Source organism: Amaranthus tricolor, chromosome 3 (assembly GCF_026212465.1).
Source record: "Amaranthus tricolor cultivar Red isolate AtriRed21 chromosome 3, ASM2621246v1, whole genome shotgun sequence".
Lineage (NCBI taxonomy): Eukaryota > Viridiplantae > Streptophyta > Magnoliopsida > Caryophyllales > Amaranthaceae > Amaranthus > Amaranthus tricolor.
The window spans coordinates 22,639,872-22,659,871 of NC_080049.1; the positions used below are offsets into that span (position 1 = coordinate 22,639,872).

General features: G+C 31.8%; 1 protein-coding gene across 3 annotated transcripts in view; it reads right to left on the minus strand.

Annotated features, from left to right (window-relative positions):
* Positions 1-16,573: 16,573 nt before the first annotated feature.
* LOC130807695 (protein ANTAGONIST OF LIKE HETEROCHROMATIN PROTEIN 1-like) overlaps positions 16,574-20,000 on the minus strand; it is a 4,092-nt gene continuing 665 nt past the window's right edge. Inside the window, exons 2-4 of one of the 3 annotated variants that reach the window (XM_057672998.1) lie at positions 19,051-19,575; positions 18,744-18,969; positions 18,034-18,666 (exon numbers count right to left, since the gene is read on the minus strand). In XM_057672998.1, coding sequence (XP_057528981.1) covers positions 18,164-18,666; positions 18,744-18,969; positions 19,051-19,572 — 1,251 coding nt within the window. In that variant the 5' untranslated portion in view covers positions 19,573-19,575 and the 3' untranslated portion in view covers positions 18,034-18,163. Of the gene's footprint in view, positions 17,541-17,643; positions 19,576-20,000 lie in introns of those variants that run through there. The other 2 variants (XM_057672999.1, XM_057673000.1) reach the window with 2 other exon arrangements.

Sequence of the window (20,000 nt, forward strand, 5' to 3'; positions counted from 1 at the left end):
TTTGCAGGAGAATGGTACACATTTTCTTAACTCTCTTGTTATGTGATATTTATTTATGGTTACTTGATAATATAAAAAGTATGATCAACATAATTTTTATTTAATCATTCAAACTTTACATGGTTATATTAAAGTCATATCCAGTTTAGTGATATTTTCGTCAAAATAATAATACTTTTGGGACACTGTAAAAAAAATAAAATAAATTTAAAAAAATTTTAAAAAAAGTTATAAATATGGAAATTCTTGATTAATATGATAATGTAGATAATATGAAATTTTTTTTATGTGAAATATTATTTTAAGTTTCATGTATGTTAGCTTTATGAATTTTTACATTAAGAAAATACTTTATAAATAATATCTAGTGACGTTTTTGTGATGAAATCTTGGTAGATAAAATTAATGTGAACTAGAAATTTTGAAAAGAGTATTTTATAAGTACTTTATAAAAGCTAAAAGTTAGGATATCATTTTAGATATGTTCCTTGAGTTTTACTTTATTAAAATAACGTTTAATTGAATTTTCGTTTAAAAATATTGTTTTAATAGGAAGAGGTGTTGAATACTTTCTTAATTATGAAAATAGTTAAGATAATATATGAATTTAGTTTAAAATAATTTAAAAGTTTATTACAATAAATTTGAAGAAAAAAAAAAGTTAAATAAGAAATAAATATTAAATGGCTCTTCTTAACTTGTAACTTTTTGGCATACTACTATAACATGTTGAATCTCATGATGACCCTAAGGCAAATTGTCGTGGACCTTATGGAGTTTAATTATATATATATATATATATATATATATATATATATATATATATATATATATATATATATATATATATATATATATATATATATATATATATATATATATATATATATATATATATATATATATATATATATATATATATATATATATATATATATATATATATATATATATATATATATATATATATATATCGATTTATGGCTAAAATGATTGTATTAATTATTTAAAATAATAATCATGAATTTTATTAGTTAAATAAACTTATCTCTTTAAAATGATTCTATATCATCTTGGTGTTTTGATAAAATTTTTATTTTGGACTCAAGTAATTATAAAGAATTATTAATCGCTTTATTGGTAAAATAGTTAAACTAATTTGTTGAAATGCTTAACGTTGTTTTTCTTGAAAACTCATTTCATTTAGATTTTGGACCCTTAATAACTTGTCGGATTATTTTTCATAATTATGATAGATCCGTTTCACTCTTTTATCTGGTTATTTGATAAAATACATTATTAAGTACTTAGAAATATTACCCTTGACTTTTATGATTATTTGGGACATAATAATGACTTAGTTTAGCCTCAAAAATCTTAGTATAGCTACGAAAATTTATTATTTAATTAATACTCCATTAATTTATTAGATACTAGTAATTTATTTCTATTAAAAGGGTATAATTGTCAAAATTTTGACTAGTGGAAGTTTGACTTATAAGAATGTAAACTATTTCGGTTTAATGTCTTGTTTGATATTGCATGATATTGATTGTATAACTCTGATAGTAAGGTAACGTCGAACCATGGACCGGCATGTAAAATTCCGGCGTTCGTGTTAGCCGGCACGTAAAATGCGGTGTGAGACAGGGGGTCCAAGAAAAACCCATCCTGTGAAGTCTCGAGCATAACAGTATTGAGAGGAGTGACGACTCCCACCACAGTTAGGGTTTAGGAACACGGTCCTCACCTAACCAGACCCTTACATATATCAGTTGTCATTATTGTTGTGATCTTGTGATGTGCTATGATGGTAAAGTTATGAGGCTTACTTGAACTTGATTAAATAAGCATTAAGGTTACCAAGTATTTAGTAGCAGTAATGAACTTCTGCAAGTATTGAGAATGTAACTTAATGGCTTGGTAAAGGTAAATAATGAGTAATAACCTTTTATATTGTGCTTGATGATTATTTTGTAAGCATGATTTAACTATCGCATCATAAGCTTGTTGAGGAAATTGTACTCGGCTTTATCGCTAACCGATTTAATCGGCTGTCATCCGTATTATGGATGACAGTATTTTGCAGGAAAATTTAGCTCAAGTTTCGATCAAGGCCGCAACTTTAATTATTCTATCGAGGACTTAGCTGCATTGATTTTACTTGATGACTTTGATGACTATATTGTACTTATGTTTTTTTATCGTATTTAAGCAAACCTTATGTTATATTTTCTCAGTTGTAAGATTTTTTTTTACTTATGTTTTGAATGGTTTTAGTTTAAATGGTTTTTAGCAGTTCCGCATTATTTATCTTAAGTATAATTATTAATGTTAATTGTGTATCGAGAGTGCACTCCTGCTATAGTGTATGCCTCCAAATCTGGAGTGTTATACTAGGAAGAAGACGTAGGAGGCCAGCTACCGTGTATTATGCATCAGCATATTAACAGTGCTTTGATATCAGCCTTTGTGGAAAGGTGTCAGTCGGATACCAACACATTCCATATACCATAGACAAAGATAATGATTATGTTGCACAAGGTGCAACACATTTTGGTCTGGGTATTGATGGTTCATTGCTGGATGAACATGCTGATGAGACTTGGACATTAGCTCTAAAAGGGATTTTTTGGGAGCCGATGAACGAGATTTGATTGTATGTTTATTTAAAGGTTGACAAGAGTCCATACTTGACTTTTCTATCGGCGTTATTGAACAAACACCTACTCACAGCATATATTAAGTGTACTACATGCATCAATATCATTGAGCTGTATTTTCCGAATAGGACAATCAGATAATTTGGGTACGTGAAACGTATTCCTCTTTATCCACTACAACCAAATTATGTAAATCGACCTGCAGATGGTTCCTATTTTGTCTCATTTGGCGTTACCAGTATGATCACTATGACATGGGATAGGTTCCCTTACTATGCATGTGTTGCGGATCAGGCACTTATTAGGCAGTCGTTCCATTTAGGGATGGCAATTCAGTTCGAAAATAGAAAGCATTACAGTAAAGGGTAAGAGGAGTCAAGGAAGGCCCAGGAGAACTTGGGATGAGCAAATTAAAGTTGACTTGCATGAGTTAAACCTCTCTGAGGGCCTGACTAAGGATAGAGGTAGTTGGAGGCGCAATATCCATGTTTTAGATTACTGATGTCCTCTTAGATTACCTTTTGGCATTCTTGTGCTCTTGCTTCTCTCGTTTATTTTATTATTAGTTTTTTTATTTTCTTTTATTTTGTAGTTGGTTCTACTTTTTATTTTATGTATAGGCTTTTAATTTATCTTTCTCGTGTAGTTACGTCTCTTTATCTTTCTCGAGCCAAGGGACTCTTTGGCAGCGCTCTCCTTTATGGGTATGAGTTGCCACCGTCCTTCCCTCCCCAGACCTTGTCCATAGTTTTTATGAGAAGGATAGACTGGGTAGGATGATGATGATGATCAATTCAGTTCGAATTCGCCCCTAATCGGACTCGATTTGAGGAAGTTAATCCGATCCAAACCTGAGGAAAAGGATGTTCGACTCCGAATCCGATCATATATTAGGAGTCCGATTCAGAGACGGACTGGAGCTTTACCTCATAAGAAGTCCGGTACTTTGACCCGACTTCGACTCTAACCTTACTCCGACTCGACCCGACTTCAAATTTGTGTTTTTTCTTTTTTTTTTTTAATTTAGTTTCATATTATAAATAAAATGTAAATAAATTTATTCAAACCAAATTTGCAAACATGACATCTAAGTCATAGATTAGATATCAAATTCGAGTAAAAAGTCTAATCTCGATTTGTGTATCATACTATGTCAAGTACACAAAACTTATATTATAAATGGATGGTTGTGTGTTGCCTTATCATAAGGACACAATCTCACCATCCAAGGTCTTTCTTCAAGTTTTCGGAAAAAAAAAAAAACAATAATCATAAATCGAAAACCATATGTCCTACATCTAAATCATGGTCGAGCAACATTATCAAGATCATGAAACTGACCGCAAAACCTACCATAACGATGGCAATGTCGATATAAAACTAATAGTGGAACTACCCTCTTTTTGCGTATACGATGCATGAGTGAAATGAAAATCAATTTCAATAAATATCTTCTCGGCCCAAGCATGCAATTCATGTACTGATTTGAATTGCCTATCCCTAATAAATCTAATTGAATAATCTATATCGTCACCTAAATTTTCAAAGCTTTCTTGCATATATTAATAAAAAATAATTAAAAAAAATAAAAAAAAACTTTTAAAAAAATAGCACAAAAAGTGCAACTCCACATAAGTCTACTCGCACGTTTTGTGCGATTTAAGCTAGGTATCATCACATATTTTTTGCAACTGCCTTATTCTTTTTTCAAAAAATTTATGAAACCAAATTCAACGAAAAGAACTCGAAATCGATGCTTGTCAAGTCATTTTCTAGATCAAAATCATTATCTATATTGTTTCGATGTAAAATTTTATCAAAAGTGTTTTTTTGGAGATAAGTTAGCGAGATGAAAATATAAAATGACTTATTTGAAAATTCAATTTATAAAAAGTGGCAACACAATAAGAAAGGTGACCACGAATATTAGAGCCTTTTTTATTATGACTATATTAATTTATTTATTTATCTCATTTATATATTTCTCCCACTTTTATACCAAAACTCAAGGAACAAAGCGAGTATCACTAAATGAAATATGAATGATAGAGGTTATCATAAGAACAATGTAAGTGTAAATATTTTTTTATTTCATTATACTTGCAACTGATAGTGATATTTTTTCACATAAAATGTTATTATCAATTATAAGTATTTTTAAAAAAAATTATAGGCATTTTCGAACCGAAGTAATAATATGTATAAGACTGCTATTGTTGGACAGTTTTTTCAAAAAAGAACTTGAAATATTTGATCAAAAAATTTTTGGAATTTAGAATATTTAAGGTTGGTAATTGATACTAAATAGTAGGAATGAGAATAATTTGTAATCTAATTATTATGATATGTATCATGTCATTTCATGGCAATAAAAGTTTGACCATAAAAAAGTGTTTTTGTTCGTAATTTTTCATTAGCACCTAATACCACATTTTTAAATGGTAATAAATTTAAATAAATTCTATAAAGAAAATGAAATTATTAAAGGAGAATAAGCATGACCGCTAGTCCGCTATATAACAATTTCAAATGAGCCGTTAGTAATTTGTAGGCTTTTTAAAGTTTCAAATGAGCATGCAAGTTTTTAAGTGCTTCTTCGCAACTCGATGATTCTAGTTCGAATTTAGCATCCTGCACGATAATTTGAATATTACAATCTGTATTGCTTTATCACTCTTATAATCATGCATTATCATCCATATTCATATTAAAAACCTCACATCCAAATTATATAATCAAATAAGTGTTGTGCTTCATTCCCTTAAAAAAAAAATACTTATATTCATAGCTAATTTTATGATTGAAATTCACTGAATATGATGATGATGATTCATTAGAAAAATATACAACATTAAAAGCATCATTTCTCCGTCTCTCTAAAATAACATTATTTAACTTAAATATATAAAAATATCTCTCTGAAATAACATTATTTAACTTTCAAATATATAAAAAGAATTTAAGATGAATAGTACTAATATTTTAAAGGGACAACGGAAATATTTTTATTACAAAATGCTCTCAAACAAATTTGATATTCTACAGTCTTGCTAACTCTTATCCATTGTTCTCTGATTTTTATATTCATCATAAAAACAAGTTTATCATTCAATCATACTTAATGGTAAATAGATTGTGTAACATATTGTATCCAAAGGCCCAACACATATTCAAGCGTTCAGCCCATGCACCAAAGGGATGAAATAAAGATTTTGTGTTTGTGGATCGACTTTTTTTCATTGTAGTGCTACATTTTGCACTTAGCTTATAATCTATGTGGTATATTACTTCCTCTTTTTTTCTCATGTAGTTACTCTCATCAAAGAGACGATCTCAAATAAGAAGTTTTATATTTTTATTTTTTTTTTATTTTATATTAATTAGTCTATTCAGCCTATATATCTAAATATCTAATGCGCCTTTTAGACAGACCATCTCTCACAACAAATTTTAATCTCATACTCCATTTACATTTTCACATTACTCTATGCATGTTTTTAATCGTTAATATTTCTAATTATGCAAAATAAAAAATTATGAAAACTTTGGATCGTGATGTTTTGAACCAGATCTCAAGTGACTATATTTTAGCTTATAGATTAATGATAATAAGCATGCCAATTTCGTTGATGAATAGTCTCGAAGTCAACACGGATGCAATTAAAAAAACAAAACAATTTATACTAAAAAACACAAAACAACAACCAAATAAAATGGAAACAATTTGGTCGCTACAAACATAAATTGTAAGCAAATTAAAAAAATGGAAGATAATAGTCTGAATGCGTTTAATCACCAATTGAACCCCAATCGCATATAATCACAAAATTTCACTATTGAGTACAACCTAGCAAATTCACATTCAAATTCAATGCTTAATGAAACAAACAAAAATATAAGAGCGAGAAACAAAACAAATTGTAAGAAAATTAAAGAAAAAAAGGAAAATTATTTAAGAAAAAAAAAAAAGAGAAGATTAAATCTAATTAAAAGGTACACGCCAAGGAGAAGAACAAGATATAACGAAGCCAAAGAGAGAGAGAGAAAAGATATAACGAAGCTAAAGAGAGAAAGTGAGAGAAGAAAGTGCGAGTTGAGTTTTTTTTTAATGTTGTAATTTGTGAGTAGTAGTGAGGTTGTGATGGTGACCTGAAATAAAAGAGATTAATGGAGGATAGTAGATGTTAGATTGTGTATAGCAGTTATATGTATTACAGTTATTAGTATAGGTAAGTATTATAGCAGTTACCAGAAGCAGTTGCTTATTAGAAGCAGTTACTTCAAGCAGTTTCTGTGAACCCTTGTATAAATGAATACCATTACAATTGAATGAAAATACAACATAGAAATAATATACACCAAAACTTGGTGATACAGAAATCATGGTATCAGAGCGGCAACGATTCTGAATTGTTTTTGCAGCTTCATCATATGCCGTTAACCTACCTAAAACCCAGAAATGGCAGACAAATCAAGAACTGTCATAACACCAGACCAACCGGTCACAATGGGGCAATTGTTGCAACTGTTCAAACAGTTAAACTCCAACCAACCGCCCACTGAAACCTTGACCAACACCCATACCCTCTCCATCTCAGAGAAATTAACAAACCAGAATTACACAAAATGGTCCAGGCTGATGCACTTAGCCATTAGTGGAGAGAACGTCTCAATCACATCATCGACGACCCGCCTTCCACAAACGACCCAGCGTACAGCCAGTGGATCAAACGTGACTCGATTGTTATCTCGTGGATTTTAGAGAATATAAATTCTGACTTAGTGAATCAGTATCTCGATTTCCCAACAGCCAAAGCTTTGTGGCAAGGGATTGAAACTCTTTACAGTAGATGGAGAGACGGTCTGCAAATATTCGATCTAACAGTCAAAGCCAACAAAATCCAACAAGGAACCGACACAATTGAAACATATTATAGCAAGCTACTCATGCTATGGAAAGAAATCGACAGAAGGCAACCAAACTCAATGAAAGATCCAAACGATATCATCGTTTACAGTCAATTAATCCAAAAAAATCGATTATACCAATTCTTAGCAGGAATCCATCAGACGTTCGACAAGGATAGACGTGACCTCTTACTTTTAGACCCACTTCCTACAGTGGAGGAGGCCTATGCAAGTATAAGAAGAGAAATATTGAGGCGTGGAATCATGAAAACGGAGCCCTCATCAAATTTGGAATCACAGGGCTCTGGTGGCGTTTTCTCGGCAAAAGGAAGGACTTACCGACGTGAGGATGACAAAACTCACCTCAAATGCACCCACTGTGGAGGCACAAGAGATACAAAGAACGAGTGTTTTAAACTCGTAGGCTACCCGGAATGGTGGCTAGATGCAAAAAAAAGGGGGGGAAAGAAAACCAGCACGTTTTCCAGAGCAAAATCGGATCGGACAGGTAGCAATGGGATGGAGTACTGAGGGACATGCATCCATGGATGAAGCTGAAAGGGAAAGACAAGAACGTACCAGAGAAGCCATGAAAGAACCAGACGAAGAAGGTACCAGAAGAAGCAAAGAGGGAATTTCTCTCTCCTTCTCAAACGGCGCAGGAGCAGTAGGGTTAGAAGGGGGGAGTGAGAAGGAAAGGCTCCCTCAGCCTTTAAATAGGGGAGCAGTAGGGTTAGAAAGGGGGAGTGAGGAGAAAAGGCTCCCTCAGCCTTTAAATAGGGGAGCAGTAGGGGGCTCATCTTTAAAAGGGGAAGGGGGTCACGTGTACCCTTGCTCCCAACCCAAAATTTTTCATCCTCTTTTAATGTTTCATCTTATTTTAAAGGGGGTTGGATCTTTGATTGTGGTGCTACCGATACAATGACATTTGACCCGATTGATTTTTTGACTCATGACAAACCTAGGAAAGACATCATTAAAACCGCGAATGGAGAAGGGATTAAAGTGAGAGGAGCCGGAACTATTTCTTTTACAAAAAACCTCACTTTAAAAAATTGTTTATTTGTACCTGACCTGTCACATAAATTATTGTCAGTGAGTCAACTTACGAGAGATCTTGACTGTACGATTCTCATAAAACCCCGTTGTTGTATTGTGCAGGATGTTCAGACAGGAAAAATCATTGGGCGTGGTATAGAGAGAGATGGACTGTATTACTTGTAAGAGGAGACTCAAAAAGGCAAAGTGGCACTTGTTCGAGGGCCAGAGGAAAGACAACTATGGCATCGACGTCTGGGACATCCTTCTGTAGGGTATTTAGAAAAACTTTTTCCTAATTTTGTAGGGTTAAAACCTGAGTTTAAGTGTGAAACATGTATTCTTGCAAAGAGTCACAAACATTCGTATTCTAATAGCTTGAATAAAGTTGATGTGCCCTTTATGCTTGTTCATTCTAATGTGTCGGGCCCTGCTCTAGTCGTAGGACTACATGGTTTTTCGTACTTTGTTACATTTATTGATGATTATACCCGCATGAGTTGGATTAATTTCCTTAGACAGAAATCTGAAGTTTTTCATGTGTTTGTTGAGTTCTATAATATGATCTGTACCCAATTTCAAACCCAACCCCGCATGCTCCGAACTGACAATGGTAGAGAATATATCAATTCTAACATGGACCTATTCTTTAAACAAAAAGGCCTCTTACATCAAACATCTTGTCCTAACACACGCCAACAAAATGGAGTGGCGGAACGAAAAAATCGTACACTTCTTGAGATGACTCGTGCTATTATGCTTGACTCTCGTGTTCCCACTCATCTTTGGCCGGAAGCCATCGCTACTGCTAATTACCTTACCAATAGACTTCCCACTAAGAGTCTCCAATACCACACACCCCTAGCCATCCTCCAAACCCACTTCCCTATACCCTCTACGCATATTCTACCTCCTCGTATATTTGGGTGCACAGTATTCGTTCATTGTCCAGCAAGGGTACGAAACAAATTTGAACCGAGAGCATTGAAATGTGTTCTTATTGGATATGGTCGCAATCAAAATGGTTATCGGTGCTATGATCCCTCGACTAGAAAAGTTTATACCACCATGGATTGCGAGTTCATCGAGCATGAGTACTACTATCACCATCTTCGCCGTCAGGGGGAGAAGTATCATGACGACGACGACGATCTCAGTTGGCTAGTTAGTCCGTGGTTGCCCAACCTTGACCCAAAAGATCAAGTTGACAATGCTACAGAGTCACCCCACCAAGATATTCTGTCCACTCCTCTACCACTACCAATCCTGTCTGACCATCAGGTAAGTCATACAGCTCTTGATAACATTGTTTCAGCAAGCACTAACAGTGATAATGTGATAGTTGATACTTCGACTGAGGAAATTGCCACAGACACAGTTGAAACAAGGGGTCATGATGCATCATATATGTTACCTCCTCGCTCCACTCGAGGGGTTCCTTCAAGAAGATATGATCCTGAGTATGAAGCACAACGTTCGAGATATCCTATTGAGAAGTCGTCCGGATCAGGAAATTTGTCACAAAGTGCCTTAACATTTAAGGTAACTTTAGATACAACCAAGAGCCCAACCACAGTCGAAGAAGCCCTAATGTCTGCACATTGGAGAAAGGCGATGGAGGAAGAGATTAATGCTCTTAATAAGAATGGCACATGGGAAAAATGTATCTTACCGAATAAAAAGAAAGTCGTCAGATGTAGATGGGTATTCACGATCAAGTACAAGTCAGATGGCATTGAAAGGTACAAAGCTCGACTGGTGGCGAAAGGGTACACTCAGACGTATGGAGTTGATTACTCAGAAACCTTCTCTCCAGTTGCTAAGCTTGATACAATTCGAGTTTTGTTCAGCATTGTAGCAAATTTAGACTGGCCCCTTCATCAATTTGATGTGAAAAATGCATTTCTGCATGGAGAGCTACAGGAGGAAGTGTACATGGAAGCCCCCACCAGGGTTTACATCAGGGTTCTCAGAGAATGAGGGGTGCAGATTGAGGAAGGCTTTGTATGGGTTGAAGCAATCCCCTAGAGCATGGTTTGGAAGATTTACCTCTGCAATGAAGAAATTTGGTTACAAGCAAAGCAATTCAGATCACACCTTGTTTCTTAAACGAAGAGGAGGCAGAACAACATGCCTGATAATTTATGTCGATGACATGATCATTACCGGGGATGATAGAGACGAAATTGCAAATCTGAAGGGAAAATTATTTCAAGAATTTGAGATGAAAGACCTGGGTAGGCTGAAGTACTTTATAGGGATTGAAGTTCTTATATCAAACAAAGGAATTTTCATATCCCAAAGGAAGTATGTTTTAGACCTGTTAACTGAAACAGGGATGCTGGACTGCAAGCCCATCGAGACACCAATGATGATGAACCATGGACTACAAATGATTGAAGGAGGGAAATTAGTTGATCGGATGCAGTATCAACGCATGGTAGGGAAACTAATCTACTTAGCTCACACAAGGCCTGATATTGCATATGCAGTAGGAGTAGTCAGCCGATTCATGCATAGACCACAGGTTCAACATATGGACGCAGTTCATCGGATTCTCCAGTACCTCAAAGGATGCCTTGGAAAGGGAATTCTATATCAGAAGAACGGTCATCTTAATCTTGTGGCATATACAGATGCAGACTGGGCAGGTGATAGAGATGATAGAAAGTCAACTTCAGGCTACTTTACTCTGGTGGGAGGAAATCTAGTCACCTGGAGGAGCAAGAAACAAAAGGTGGTGGCCATGTCTAGTGCAGAGGCTGAGTTCAGGGGTGTAGCAAAGGGAATCACAGAAGTCCTGTGGCTGAGAAAGTTACTAACTGAACTGGGATTCCCTCCTAAAAGAAGTTGCGAGCTATACTGTGATAATCAAGCGGCTATCAACATTTCAGAAAATCCAGTTCAACATGATCGCACCAAACATGTAGAAGTTGACAGGCATTTCATAAAGAAAAAATTAGAAGCCCAAGTAATCAAGCTTCCGCATGTTAACTCCAAGAATCAGCTAGCAGATATTTTTACAAAGGCAGTTGGAACTCAGTTCTTTGAAGAGGTTCTATGCAAGTTGGGTGTTTGTGACCCTACGACCCAACTTGAGGGGGAGTGTTAGATTGTGTATAGCAGTTATATGTATTACAGTTATTAGTATAGGCAAGTATTATAGCAGTTACTAGAAGCAGTTGCTTATTAGAAGCAGTTTCTTTGAACCCTTGTATAAATGAATACCATTACAATTGAATGAAAATACAACACATAAATAATATACACCAAAACTTGGTGATAAACCAGAAATCAATAGATAAATGACTTTTTTTTTTTCAGATTTGATTTTTTTTATTTTCAAATAAAATTATATTATTGAATCAGAACATGACATATGACATTTAAAAAATAAATAAAATACTAACCTTTTATCTATAGATGGTGAATAAGTTGGCTTTTTAAAAATAATTTTTTCTTAATTTTATTACTATTTTGGAATGTCTTGTTTAGTTTGTTATAGTTTTAAAGTTACTTCTAAAATTACCATTTTAATCACATTTAGTTTGCTCTTCTTGTTCATAAACTCATGTTGGATGTTCAATTTATTTATAAATTTCTTTCAATTTCTTTTTTTTTTTTTGAATATTCTTATGAAGTGAATGGTTGGACAATAAAGTTCCATCACTACTTCATATGAATAATAAAATTGAACAGCAAAAGACAATTTCCATTATATCTCTCCCAATTGTCACGTTTTACATGATCACACTCACAGCTATGATATTTTAGTTTAATTCAATTCAACTATGGAATAGAGACCAAGTGTCGGTGGAATAACAAGCTTTATAAAATAGTGGAGGTCATATAATCGTGATTCAGATCAGAACGGAGGTAAAATCGATAGAATCGGATCATAAAATCATAAAATTTTATAAAATGTTTTAATACGCTTTAGGATATTTGATTATTAGCCATATTTTTTAAATTATTTTATTTTTGAAGTTTTGAGGTGTAAATAATAGTATATTTGACTTTATCTTTTTATTGATTAAATTATATACTTTTAATAATCTTTTATGAATTGCAAATCAATAATTACATGAATTTTTATAATCATAATTAATGATGTTATATATATATATATATATATATATATATATATATATATATATATATATATATATATATATATATATATATATATATATATATATATATATATATATATATATATATATATATATATATATATATATATATATATATATATATATATATATATACATATATATAAAAATATATATATATATATATATATATACATATATATATATATATATATATATATATATATATATATATATATATATATATATATATATATATATATATATATATATATATATATATAAGTAAAAGCTATAATATAATATCCTCTCCTATTCACCTAATATGTCCCATTTGACTTTTCACTATTTTTTAGGTGGTCAAATGGGACCACATGTAAAAGACAAAAAATAGTGTATTTAAATTTTAATAGAGTAAAGTGAGGTTAGTAGATATAAAGGTGTAAAAAAGTTAAGTTTAGTAATGATAAATTTGTAAAGTTAATATGCTCAAAATAAAAATAAGACATTTAGAAGACTTGACTAAATATGGGAATGAAACACTTAGAGTGAATAGGATGGAGTATATTTTTTATGGTTGAGACACCCTTATAGGATCGAATTGCTGGATCATAAGATTGTAGAATCGTGTTATGATTCTATTACTCATATTCTTGATCTTGGTAGGATCATAAGACCATACCATTATTAAGATCTTACTTAAGATCTGGATCGCTCGTTTATTTTTAAATCGTATAGTTATAGAATTGTAGATCAAAATCGTGATTCTGATAACTAGGGACTCATCACATATCACCCTCTATATATGTTGTAATAGTTTAATATTGGAATAACCTATTACTCCCATCCCCTCATCAAATTTTCCTTATAATTCATTTTAATGACCCCATTAGATTTGCCTTACTTTTAATTATGGATCCACACTTTTTCTTTAATAAACACTAATATAGAATTAGAAACTCGTATAATACATAAAGTTGTTAATATAAAAGTATATATAAATATAAATTTTAAATAGAGATGCAATTACATATTATCAGTATAAAATTATCATATTTCTTATAAAATTGATAAAGAATTTTAGAATATATAGTGCTTTTAAACAAAAAAATCTATTATTAATTGTAGTTACATGTTATCAGTATAAAATTATACTCCATATCTTTTATAAAATAGATAAAGAACTTTAGAATATATACCGCTTTTAATGAAAAAAATCGATTGTTAATATAAGTATTAAGTATAGTTCTCATACTTTTTTAGGCAAATCTGGGTAATCTTTCATCAACTTTATCATAATGATTCTTTGTCATTCTCAAAATAATTTTTTATTATCATGTATGTTTTGTTTCTTGATAAAATATTTTATTTAATGAAGAAACTTTTTTAATTAGCAAATACTTCAACATAAAAAAGCACAAATATATTATAAGAAACTTTAATTGAAAATCTTGTATCTTTTAAATTCAAAAATATAATATTTCAAGAAAATTTAAAAGAACATATCTAATTATGTTAAACTACTCATATATTAATGAAGTGGTTGTCTGGTTGATAATGTTAACTTTGGTAAACATTATTTCATACGGCAAATCACTAAAAAAATGTCATGTGGAATTTTATAGTCTTTTTATTAGATTGTATGATTCTAATATTTAACTTATTTATTCAATTTTTTCACATATTTCACCCACTTTTTTATAAAATACTGTTTTTTTTTTTGTCAAGTTTTTTTAATTTCTTCACCAATTGTGCTTGAGGTAAATTCAATGACAGAGAGAGTATCATGTTTCGTAGACAAAGATAGTCGCTGAACCTACTCAATAATATCCATTTTTTCTACGAGTGTGAGTGATATTCACTTAACATTAATTGCGGATTGAGTTCTTGTTAGCTTGATTAGTTATCTAAAACAAATAAAATCGTATTAATATTGCCATTGGTTACAGCGGAAAATAAACGAAAGATTAAAAATCTGTAAAATACAACTCGAGAACATGGTTGCTTTATTCAAAACCAAAAAGTAAATAACACGAAGATTACAGTTATTATGTATATGTGAAAGAACAAAGGTTGAGACTCTATAAAGGTTACCATTATCAGTAGGAAAAATAACCTAGAATAATTCAATCTTTATAACTGGTTTTCCAATAATAAATAATCTCAGCTTTTGATTAATTATGAATACTTCCAACTATAAGAAGTGTTTGCAATGAATGCACCAAGTTAACCTCTTACCTACACAACAAATTATTTTTCACAAAAAAATAAAAAAAGTAAATACAAAATTAAATTATAAAAAATTTTAAAAATTTTAAAAATTCAAAAGAAAAATCAAGTACGTTGATTTTTAAATTTTTAACTTTTAATTTTTAGTAGGAGTTTTTTATTTTTTTATTTTTTTATTTTTCTTTTTTTGGCAATGAACCTGCAAAAGTAGGTCCCTATTTGATCAACAATGTTTTTGGGTAAGTAACCTTAAAATTAAAATAATTCATGATTAATAAAAAATTGAGATTATTATAGGAAAATCAATACAAAAATAAATTATTCTAGATAATCTTTCCTTATTTTTATGTCACGTTTAACTCGTCATTTCTACAACGACAGATACATATATTCTATTACATTTATCTTCTTCTCTTACATACTATCTCTATTCTGCACTTTCCTCCAATATGGTCAAACTTTGTTACTTATTTAAGTGGTTGAGAGTAATAGTACAATTATAATAGTTAAGTGCTTTGAGTTAATCTTGTGAAAGATCGTCTCTCTGTAAGACGACTTCAAACAAAAAGCTTATATACACATAATAAGTATTAGATTAACTGTATAATCTATAAATAAGACGCGTCTTTTAATGAGACTGTTTTATATAATAATTTGTAAAATTGTTTATGTGTCCATATTTAGGCGTTCAAAAGCAATTAAGTCTTCAATGTTGAGGCAATTTGAAGATGTATGTTGATGAATTATGATCTTCGAATGTTACTACAAAAGGAACAAAATTTTGAATTTTGAAATCTAAAGATAAAATGTGATGTAACAATACATAAAATCACATTTGATCGTTGTAATTGCTTAGCTTGGCTTACCGTGTTTGGATATTTCAGGGTTTTTATAGGTGCTCATTATCGACAAATATTGTATAGTTTGGAACTATTTTTTAAAAATAAGAGAAATTATTAATGTATTCTTGAGTTTCGACACTTTATCAATATTACCCTTAAGTTTTTTTATTATCAATGGTATCCTCGTACTATTGAGCGTTTTACAACAGTTACCTTTTTAAACTCTTTCCGTCAAAAGTCGTTCAAAACCATTAACTTTTTTTCTTTTTCTTTTATTTTTCAATTCCAAACATAAAAGAAGGTTAACGGTTTTAAACGCTTTTGGACGAAAAAAGTTAAAAAAGGTTATGGTTGTTAAACGCTCAATAATACAAGGGTACTATTGAAAATAAAAAAACTTAGGACTACCATTGATAAAGTGCCAAAACTCAAAGGTACTATTGACAATTTTCCTTTAAATAATTATTGTCCATTTGATTGTTAATACTAAAATATATTAATCAAATGATTTGTGATGTAAATTTTCATGAAAATTATCAAATCATTCCCATGGTAATAAAACGTTGATTATAAAAAAATTGTTCATAATTTTTTATATATCATATTTTTAAATGACAATGCACTGAAATAAATTTTCTAAAGAAAATAAAATAATTAAAGGAGAACAAGCATAACCATTATAATTATTTAGAGTTTTAATTCCAATTAATATCACACTTATTTTTTCAATATCGTTCTCACTATTTGATAACGTTAAAAAAAATGTAATGACACTTAGGGGCCGTTTGGTTCGCACAAGGGAATCGGAATGGAATCAGGAAAGGGAATGAAGGAGAAAGAAATGGATTCCCCTAATTTAGCCTAGTTGTTTGGTTGTGTTCAGGAAACGGAATGAACTGCTGAATGATTCCCTTTGTGACTGTTTGGTTCAAGCTAAGGAATCAAAATTTGATTTTTTAAATTCTTTTATATTTTCTCCAAAAATAAGTAGTTGTTATATGATAAACTTGAAAAAATTATTTTTTGAAAAAACATAACTCTAAATAATAACAACGTAGCTCGATTAATTACATATAATGACTTGTTTGTAGATCAAAATACATACGAAAAGTGTTCTAGTCCTTTTCAAAATCATTCATGGAACCACAACATTAGATCTAAGCATTACTATTTCCTCCAAGAAGACTCTTAACATAATCACTTTTCAAAGCGTCGGGACACTTTGAAAATATGAGGAGCTTGTTTGGTTGTGAGGTTAGAATGTTAGCCACTTCAAAAACTTGGTTAGGAGTTACACCTTCTAAATTAAAAGATAGTAGTTCCTCTAACACTTTCTCAGTCTGTTCAACTACTTTTTGCTCACGATCATCAGTGCGGGCCATCACATTTGCCATAGTTGAAAGATGAACATTCATGTCTTTCATGAATGCTTGTAAGCTAGCCAACTCATTAGAACTACCTTCACCAGCATTTCCTCTCTTACTTCTTTTATTAGAAGTTTTTTCAGTTTTCATTTTTTTAGCAGGAGGAGAAGTAACAGTTTGAGTGGCATTACCACTAGCATCAATTCCCTCATCATCACTTGAATCAAGTGTAACTTGTGGAGGGGCAACGTTTTGCAAATTCTGTATTGCTTCAACATAATCTTCAGCTGGTTTTCCGGTAGCGTAATCCTTGCCGTAAACATTCATTAGTTCATGAAAGTGCGGAAATGAAACTCCAAACAGGTTTTTGCAATTCGGATGATTCTGAACCAAACATTCAAATGTACAACATCATCAAAAAATCTCAAACATAATTGAACCATACTGTTCAAAGTAAACAATGTCAAATGTACAAAGGTTGGCATACCTTGCAATACTCGTCATAAACAGCCCGATCTACAGAAATCATTTTTTTTTCATCATCCCAGACGAATCCACTTGTATTTAACATTTGAGAAATAGCCCTAAACTTGGCTACAAGTGTCTTAAGTCGAGAATCAATGTGTGGCAGAGCCTTCAAACCACAACCAGGAAGAGCCTTACCTATGAGCTCCTCTAAGCGAACCATGTAGCCGCTTCTAAATCCATTTTCACACCTCCAGTGAGGATCAACAGCTAACTCTGACAAGGCTTCCACAAGAGCCTTATCTTCTTGGGCAGTCCAAAATCGTTTGTTTTTTCCCCTTCCACCTCCACTAGCACTACTTTCATCCATCCTCTATAACATTCAATACAAATAAACAAAATTGAACTATACTGATCATAGTAAACAAAATTGCATGTATATAAAAATGGAATGAACCAACAAATATTCAATACAAGAAATAAACATACAAGTCTGAAAATCAAATACAAGAAATGGAGGTTTTAAATAAAAATGAATAACATCACAAAGTAAGTCTGCGTTGTCTAGCCCTCCAATCATTGAACATATGTTGGGCCATTGTATTTCGGAAATTCGTCCATGGATCGGTTACAGCAATGGAGGTTATGTACTCCACATCATCTTCCTCATTAACATCACCATCATTATCATCACCATCATTATCATCACTATCATTTTCCTCAAACAAGTCCTCATCATCAAATTCTGCAAGCATGTATCTCTTTACCAAATTATGTAATAAAGCACAAGCAAGTACAATTCGACCATGTGTTTGTAAACTAAACCAAGAAGGACTTCTAAGAATCCCCCATCTTCCCTTGAGTAATCCAAAGCATCTCTCAATCACATTTCTAGCTTTTGCATGCCTTAAGTTGAAATATTCTTCGGCGGTTTGGGGTTGTCGGGGGCCATTATTCCATTCTCTAAGATGATAAAGATGCCCTCTATAGGGTGCAAGGAATCCTTCTCCATTAGTATATCCTCCATCACATAGATAATAACAACCTTGACAAATTAAAAAAAAAATATTACTCTCTTACTAAGTTAATCTCAAATAAAATCTAGTACGTCAATCAAATTACCTTTTGGAACTTTCAACCCATTAGGCCTAGAAATAGCATCTCGAAGAATCCGACCATCGTGTGCCGACCCCTCCCAACCAGGTAAGACATATATAAATTCCATCTCGGGTGAACATACTCCTAATACATTCATAGCAAGGGTACCTTTTCTAGTCCGATATTTGGATCGCTCATCACAAGGAACATTCACTAGAATCATTGTACCATCAAGGGCACCTAATGAATTCTACAAAACAAACAATATCACTTTACAATATGTAATAGTATCTCCATTTTATCTCAAATTAAAGTGTTGGTTTTTATTTACCTTGAAATATTTCCATCTTTCATCGTTGCAATCCTCTTGTATTGGTGTTGGTTTCTTAAGAAGAATATCATGTAACTTTAAGATTGCTAACAAACAAGCATGAAATTGTCTACTAATAGTTTCACCACTTCTATAAAAATGTGCACCCATCATTCTATTTTTCTTATGGTGAGCTAATGTGTATAAGAAACCCGCAACCATCTCTTCCAAACATGTGTTTCTTGTTTCATTTAATCCACCAATATCTCTAACCATCTCTAAAAGAACACCAAATGTGTATCGATTTATACGAAGATAGTTCCTACACAAAGTGTCACTTTCTCTAATCATTCTATTCAAGTTGTGCAATCTCATTTTTCTCCTAGTTTTTTTATCAAGCTTAACATAATGGGAATCGTATATAGTTTTTCTCATCGAGTACAACATCAAATGTAGCAACACAACACAATTAATCATAGTAATTATGAACCGAATACAATCCCAATTTCTCTTCCTTTTCAAAGAAGTACCAATGCTAGCCATTTTCTGTACAAATGAACATCAATAAGAACATCAAAGAATTACCAAGCACCTTGTTTCCATGTATTCTTGAAAACCAAACAAACAAACAAACAATGATACATAATCAAGTTTCTAAAATCCCAATTTTTAATCATACTAAAACAACATCAATAATCCCAATTTCTAAAATCCCAAGTTTCTAAAACAACATCAATTTGGATATCAACAATCAACAAGATTCAACAATCAACAGCAACACGATATAGTTAATGATACAGCAACAAGATTCATCAATTTAATCATACACCAATACTGCTTCAACAATCAACACCATACAAGATTCAAACATCAATTTAAATGGGAAATCAACAAGCATCAACAAGCATCAACACAGTGAACTCAAATTTGGTTTCAACAGCAACAAGATTCAAGCAACTGAAAACGAAGAT